The 8,147-nt window shown below is 46.3% G+C and overlaps 1 protein-coding gene across 5 annotated transcripts in view; it reads right to left on the bottom strand.

Annotated features, from left to right (window-relative positions):
* GLS2 (glutaminase 2 (liver, mitochondrial)) overlaps positions 1–5,563 on the bottom strand; it is a 19,450-nt gene extending 13,887 nt beyond the window's left edge. For 2 of the 5 annotated variants that reach the window (XM_011926100.1, XM_011926101.1), the window contains exon 1: positions 4,999–5,563. In XM_011926100.1, the coding sequence (XP_011781490.1) occupies positions 4,999–5,180 (182 nt within the window). In that variant the 5' untranslated portion in view covers positions 5,181–5,563. Of the gene's footprint in view, positions 1–4,760 lie in introns of all 5 variants that reach the window. The other 3 variants (XM_011926103.1, XM_011926104.1, XM_011926102.1) reach the window with 2 other exon arrangements.
* Between the last annotated feature and the right edge of the window lie 2,584 nt (positions 5,564–8,147).

Here is an 8,147-nt window from a genome sequence, read left to right as displayed (position 1 = left end):
ATTCTCCTGCCTCAGCCTCCCAAGTAGCTGGGATTTACAGGCACGTGCCACCATGCCCAGCTAATTTTTGTATTTTTAGTAGAGACGGGGTTTCACCATGTTGGCCAGGCTGGTCTCAAACTCCTGACCTAGTGATCCACCCACCTCCTCCTCCCAAAGTGCTGGGATTACAGGCATGAGCCACCATGCCCGGCCTTCACTGCGTTGTTAGTAATAGTAAGATTAGAAACAACCTGATGTGCAACAATAGGGAACTGGTTAATTATGGTATATTCATACAATGGAATATGATGCAGTATAAAAAAAAGAAATTGGGGTGTGCTGTAACTATTGATATGGAATCTCTAGGATACAATATTAACTAAAAGAAGTATGTTATAGAACAGTATATAGAGTATGGTAGTATTTATGTTTGTTTGTTTTTAGAGATGGGGTTTAGCTTAGTTGTATTGCTCAAGTTGGCCTTGAACTCCTGGGCTCAAGTGATCCTTCTGCCTCAACCTCCCTAGTAGCTGGGACTACAGGTGCATGCCACCATGCCCAGCTTTATTTATTTTTATTTTTTAATTTATTTTTTCTTTCAATAGGTTTTTGGGAAACAGGTGGTGTTTGGTTACATGAATAAGTTCTTTAGTGCTAGCTTTATGTTTTCATTTGTTTTTTCTTTTTTTTCTTTATCAGTTTTCTCAGGTTGAAGCACAGGTTTAAAAGGGAAAAATATATATGCGTTTGCTTATTCAGGCACAGAATATTTCTGGACGAACATTTAGTTAGAAATAGGTAAGACTGGCCGGGCATGGTGGCTCATGCCTGTAATCCCAGCACTTTGGGAGCCCAAAGTGGGCAGATCACAAGGTAAGGAGTTCGAGACCAGCCTGACCAACATGGTGAAACCCCGTCTCTACTAAAAATACAAAAATTAGCTGGTGTGGTGGCGCCCACCTGTAACCCCAGCAACTCAGGAGGCTGAGGCAGGAGAATTGCTTGAACCCAGGAGGGAGAGGTTGCAGTGAACCAAGATTACGCTACTGCACTCCAGCCTGGGCAATGGAGTGAGACTCCATCTCATAATAAATAAATAAATAGGTAAAATTGATTCATCTTCTACAGAGATGATGTAGGTGCTGGGAAAAAGGGATGGGAGGTATACTTTTCACTATCTTTTGTATATTTTGAATTTTGAACCATATGGAATATATTATCTATTGAAACAATGGATTAAAAAATAAGACTCAAACAGCTTGGCATAGACTAGGCATGTGTGTGTTTGGAGTCAGGAGAAATACCAGAAGAGGGAACACCAGAAGAGTTTTCGTGCTTCTGGGTAAATCTGGTTGTCACAATGAAGCTAGTGCCTATACGGGGAGAGGAGGAGAAAAGCTATCTGAGGGATAACTCAAGAAGGAAAGTACATAGGAACACTTTGAAGGCAGGACTCAGGACTCTGCCTGGAAGCTGACAGAAGACAAGAAATAATGCTATACCACTGAATGTATCACAAGCCTAAAAAAACTGCATATCCCTCAGATATGGATGGATCACCAATATAATGTTGAGGGAAAATAAGCAAGGTACAAGAGCAATGTATATAGTATGATACCAAAAAACCAAGGTACAGGAACAATGTGTTTAGGATACCATTTGTATAAAAAAAGTAAAGTAATATCAGCATGTATTTTATGCATAAAATATCTCTAGAAAACTATACATGATATCACTGACATCAGATTATCTCTGGGGGGCAAAATTTCCTTGGAATTTAAGAAATAATTGAACAAGTGTACAAGAGTATATACTAACCAAATTGAAGACTGGTTATTTAAACTATGATACTTCAAACAATGGAATCTTTTAAAATTACAAAATGACAATGTCATACATATTCAATGATATTAAAAGCTGTTCATAAATGGAAAAGATAAGTTCAAGAATATGACTATCGCATTTTTGTTAAATTATATATACATATATAGGATATGTATGACTATATCACAATATTAATTGGTTATCTCTAATACTGGGATCTTTATTTTCTTTTTAAATTTTTTTTTTTTTTGAGGCGGAGTCTTGCTCTGTCGCCCGGACTGGAGTGCAGTGGCCGGATCTCAGCTCACTGCAAGCTCCGCCTCCCGGGTTTACGCCATTCTCCTGCCTCAGCCTCCGGAGTAGCTGGGACTACAGGCGCCCGCCACCTCGCCCAGCTAGTTTTTGTATTTTTAGTAGAGACGGGGTTTCACCGTGTTAGCCAGGATGGTCTCGATCTCCTGACCTCATGATCCTCCCGTCTCGGCCTCCCAAAGTGCTGGGATTACAGGCTTGAGCCACCGCGCCCGGCCTTAAATTTTTTAAGTAATAAATTTATTTATTTATTTTTGAGGCAGGGTCTCACTGTGTTGCCTAGGCTGGAGTGTGGTGGTGCAATCATGGATCACTACAGCCTCGACCTACAGGGCTCAAGTGATCATCCCACCTCAGTCTCCCAAGTAACTAGGACTACAGACACACACCACCATGCCTGGTTAATTTTTGTATATATATATATTTTTTGTAGAGACAGGGTTTTGCCATGCTGCCCAAGCTGGTTTCAAACTCCTGAGCTCAAGTGATCCTCTCCACCTTGGCCACCCACAGTGCTGGGATTACAGATGTGAGCCACTGCGCCTGGCTCTAAATTTATTTTTTTAATTGACACATAATTGTACAGATGTTTATGGGATGCATAGCGATGTTTCAATACATAGAATTATAGTGATAATTAAGGGTAATTAGTATATCCATCATCTCAAACATTTATCATTTCTTTGTGTTGGGATATTTTCCTCTTGATATTCTTACTTTTCTTTTAAAGTCATAAATACAGCCGGGCACGGTGGCTAACGCCTATAATCCCAGCACTTTGGGAGGCTCAGGCAGGTGGATTATCTGAGGTCAGGAGTTCGAGACCAGCCTGACCAACATGGTGAAACCCCATCTCTATTAAAAATACAAAAATTAGCCAGTTGTGGTGGTGGGTACCTGTAATCCCAGCTACTCGGGAAGCTGAGGCAGAGGTTGCAGTGAGCTGAGATTGTGCCACTGCACTCCAGTCTGGAGAACAAAGAGACTCTGTCTCCAAAAAAAAAAAAAAAAGTCATAAATACAGCTAAATAGCTAAATACTAAACAAACAATAACCCGAATAACAGCGCATTTCCTCTTTGCTGCTCTCTTTCCTCCGCCAAACCCAGGAACCCCACCCCATCATGGTGTCACACTGCCAGAGCACATCACTCTCCAGTGCTCACAACCCTTTCTGCCTGGGGAGTACCAGTCCAAGGATATGACAGGGGGTTCCCTGGGCAGAAGAAACAAAGTCCCCTGAAAAGACTTCCATCACCAGACTCCACTGGATAAGGAGGTGTGTGTGTGGGGAACTAGGGATACCTATAGTTCCCTACTCTGCAGAAGATAGACAGATGAGGGAAGTTCAGCCTTTGCTATATCCCACCTTATTTCTCCCATGGTGAATATCTGGGAAGAAGTTGGGGTGGAGACTAGAACAGGAGGGAGAGGGCTTATCCTTTAAATGTTCTGTGTCTCTTTGAGAAGAAGCTGATGGAAAAAGTACTGTGTAATATGGATAAGCAGACACCATGACTATGAAAAAAAGAAAGAAAAGGGCCGGGCGTGGTAGCTCATGCCTGTAATCCCAGCACTTTGGGAGGCTGAGGCAGGCAGATCATCTGAAGTCAGGAGTTCAAGACCAGCTGGGCCAACATGGTGAGACCCGGTCTCTACTAAAACTACAAAAACTACAAAAATTAGCGGGGTGTGGTGGAGCATACTTGCAATCCAAGCTACTCGAGGTAATCCCAGCTACTCTAGAGGCTGAGGCAGGAGAATTATTTGAACCCAGGAGGCGGAGGTTGCAGTGAGTCAAGATGGTGCCACTGCACTCCAGCCTGTGTGACAGAGTGAGACTCCGTCTCAAAAAAGAAAGAAAGAAAAGTACGGCATAATGTCATTAATAATAAATAATACCTATTGGTGTCCCTTACGACAGAGACTCGAGTAGTTGGTGAGGTAGTGTTGTGTCAGTCTGGCTACTTTACTGATAGTGTCTATGTTTCTGGGTGTCATGAGGCAGATGGCCCGTTTCCTGTTCCTGCTACAGTAGAGCAATGGCTCTTTGAACAGTGTCTATGCTGGCCCTCTGGGGAGGACAAGATTTCCTGTTCAGCACTGTCTGCATCTCGGAGAAAAAGGCTTAGCCACCAAGTGTGTCCTAGGCGGTGGGGAAGATAAAAGTTTGGCCACCTGGGCGGAAGAAATAACCAAAGAAAGAGAACCTTTTAGATTCCGGAGCCTGGGCAGCACAAATAATAGCTCTGACTGGCTCTGGTTTGGGAAATCTGCGTCTTAAAGACTTTTCCTCTATTACAAATATTCTCCCCATTCAACAACCAGTTTGGAAAATCCCCCCCTATTCTGCTGTTCAGGGAGCACTACTACGCACACACCCAACACTTATGCCCGTACCTGCGCACCAGTAACACACGAGCATCACACATTACCCGCCGAGGACACGCAGAAACACAACACACAGACAGACCCCAGTACACTTGGACCTGAGGCAGGAGGCTGTTCCACACCCACGCATCTCTTAAAATACACACCGAGACGAGGGAAGGTGAGGACAGGCGGCGTGCGCCCGGCCCTGCACTCAGACACGTGAGCCAAGTAACACTCGGGGCGCATCTGTAATCCAGGTTAACTGCGCACCTTGGACAGGCGCCATCCCCAGGACCCGCTTGCCCGAACGCGCTCCCAGGCAGATTGCAGATTACCGCCCGAACGCGGCGTACCCAAAGCTCCATATCCAAAGGAAAAGGCATCCAGGGCTAGTGAGCGAGGAGAGGGGAGATGAGGGACGCTGCCTGGGGAGGGCACTCGGGAACTAGCGAGGACCACAGTGTGAGTTGGGGCAAGCCCGTCCCCTGCCCTGTCCCAGGAGCCTTACTGATCCTGGTGCTGCGGCTGGCTGCTGTGTGGCGTCTCTCTGCCCTGCGCCGCGGCCTCACTGAGGTGGTGCCGGACGCCCCCGCCAAGGAGGGGGCTCCGGCTCAGGTGACCCCAGTCTCCCCGCCGGCAGTGACTGCCGGCCCGGCTCAGCGCCTTCTGCAGAGCCTTCATGGAGCGCATGCCCCCAGCAAGTCGCTGGCTCTGCAGGTGCGCCCAGGACCTCTAGCTGTGGCTGGGAAGGAGAGGCGGAGCGGGCGAGACAAGGTGCGGGGGAGTTCTGTGAGGGAGCTCTGGGCCTGAAAGACGGAGAAGGGGGGCCCGGTGGGTGGGGCTGGGGCAGGAGGAGGGGCTTTCCCCTTTAAAGCTGGCTCCAGGGTTAGGCACACCCTCAGGACAGGGGCTAGGTGAGGAGCGTTGGGAATAAAGGAGAACCCGAGTGGGTGGAGAGAGGGCGGTGCCTGGGAGCTGGAATGGACAATGCCCAGGTCCAATCACTGAGGAAGCAAAAACATTGAGGCAGGGAAAGGGTGAGGTTGCCCAATGAGAGCAAGACGGTAGGCTCTTGCCACAGCCTGCGGATGCTTCCACGTGGGCCCCGCGAGCGCTTCCGTGTGGACCCCGAGAGCGCGGGTGTCCGCGGATGCTGAGGGCTGGAAAGGCGAGGACAAGCTGAGGCAAAGCCGGTGGGGGCGGGAGGCGCTCCCCGGGGACGCCGTGGGGCTGTGAACTATGGAGTTCTCGTTAGAGAGGAGGGTGCTGCCTCAAGAGAGGAGGCCAAGTAAGAGTGAGCCCAGTTCAGGAGGTCACTTAGAGAGCCTCGACGTCCGAAGGCCAAACCAGCGCCCAATAATCCGGCGAGTAGCGTGGCACGCGGCCGACCTGCGGTGGTGCTGAGTGGAGAGCAGGATGGCTGCTGGGTACCCCGGGCAGAAGCAGCCGACCAGCACCTCAGGGAGGCATGGGGCGGCGGGAAGGTCGCTCTGGCGGTTAGGATGCCTGGTTCCAGTTTGTGTCCCTCTACCATTTATTTGGTGTAGGACTTGTTTTAAAATCTGGAAAGTTAAAACATTAAAATAAGGTGACACGCAGAAAAATATTTTATAAACCATGAAGTGCTCCCCACATTTTTCCTACTTTAATTGTTTGCCCTTGTCCTCCTCACGGGCAGAAAAGAGGCGATGTACAAAAAGCATTTTGAAATCTAAGAACATTCAGGACTTTTGCCATTTGCAACTAGAATTTTCACCTTGTATCTCGGCAGCGCCTAACCCAGCGTCCATATTTAGTAGTCCATATTTAGTTATTAGTCTCAATTTGAAGGTGAGGAAAGTAAGACTCGGAAATTAAGACTTCTCGCATAAGGTAACCCAGCTAGTAAGTACCAAAGCCAGAAATTAGACCCGTTTTTTGTTTTGTTTTGTTTTGTTTTTAACTACAAGTCTCTCCTTCATGCAGCCCTTCCCAAAAATTAAGCATTGAATTGAATTATCCCAAGAGAAATGACCCCATCCCTAAAGGAGGTATTTTATGTGTGTGGAAGTATTATGATACAGTACTGGGAGTCTTTTCCTTGTGATAGTTCTGGCTGTTTCACAAAATACTAGTTTTCTTTTCTTTCTTTCTTTCTTTCTTTTTTTTTTTGAGACGAAGTTTTGCTCTTGTTGCCCAAGCTGGAGTGCAATGGCGCAGTCTCGACTCACTGCAACCTCCGCCTCCTGGGTTCAAGCGATTCTCCTGCCTCAGCCTCCCTAGTAGCTGGGATTACAGGTGCGTGCTACCTCACCCAGCTAATTTTTTGTCTTTAGTAGAGACGGGGTTTCGCCATGTTGGTCAGGCTGGTCTCAAACTCCTGACCTCAGATGATCTGCCCGCCTCAGCCTCCCAAAGTGCTGGGATTACAGGCATGAGCCACCGTGCTTGGCCTATAGTTTTCATTTTTGAATTAAAATGAGTTTCAAGGGTACCCGTGGGAAAACAAATACTGAAACCAGTATGGTGTGTTCTGTGGAAAGGCAGTTCTCCTTTGCCTTGGTTAGGATTGGAGGGCTTATTTGGTTTAAAACCAGATGGAGTGACATTTGTTTTTGCTTGTTTTTCTCTTCTATAGTCATTCTGTGCCTGCTGTATACATTCTCCTGTCCGTGGAAAGCTGTCTAATTCTGGGACTGCAGCTTGCTGCTTTATGCTTGGCTTTGCCCAAGAGGCAGAGTTCTGGGTCTTGATAGTGTAAACTCAATCCTGCATTAGTTTTTTTCATATATAACAGACGAATCTTATCCTTGTTTCATAGGAATATTATTTATCTGAAGCGTTTTCATCTGTTCAAAAGAAAAATACCACCTGTTAAGGAATTTCTAAACATTACCCAGAATTAATTTGCTTCCTTTATTTCCTATTTCCGCCTCTTTGAATTAGCTTTATACTCCAATGAGTTCCTTACTCTCTTTCTCCTAGCACTCTTCTGCTAATAGGAACTGTTTGGGTAGTGAAGAAGATCTATGCATGGAAGCAGAGGTTCTTTGCTTAGAGAACTAGCTCCAGCTGCACTTGGACCTTTGGACTAACTCTGTCTCCAATACAATATTGCTGTCTTTGCATGAGGATGGAGCATGAACTGGTGACTTGGGAGGCCAATGGTATTGTGTAAAATATAAGATACTGGAGAAGAACAAGTTTGTTGTCCCAGGTGGTTAAAGCTTGGCAGGGTCAGGTCCTCTTTTTGTTTCTAATTTGAAAAATACTCATCATCTAGTTTAATTTGTGCAAAACTATTAGCCAACTATGACAGGAGCAGCTATAAATGAAGATTTTCATAACTGAAAGAAAGTTTTTTGTGTCTCTAACAGTGGATTTTTAGGTTAGTCCATGGCTGTGCCAGAGTTTTGTGGTATGTGAGAGAGGATTGGACTTAATGATTTTGATTCCCTAAGAAAAGCTAAATCTGGGCCAGGCACGGTGGCTCACACCTGTAATCCCAGCGTTTTGGGAGGCTGAGGCAGGTGGATCACCTGAGGTCAGGAGTTCGAGACCAACCTGACTAACATGGAGAAGCACTGACTCTAATAAAAATACCAACTTAGCCAGATGTGGTGGCACATGCCTGTAATCCCAGCTGCTCAGGAGGCTGAGGCAGGAGAATTGCTTGAA

The sequence above is a fragment of the Colobus angolensis genome, unplaced genomic scaffold (genome assembly GCF_000951035.1).
Source record: "Colobus angolensis palliatus isolate OR3802 unplaced genomic scaffold, Cang.pa_1.0 Scaffold67, whole genome shotgun sequence".
NCBI lineage: Eukaryota > Metazoa > Chordata > Mammalia > Primates > Cercopithecidae > Colobus > Colobus angolensis.
This window is presented reverse-complemented; position numbering and strand designations above follow the sequence as displayed.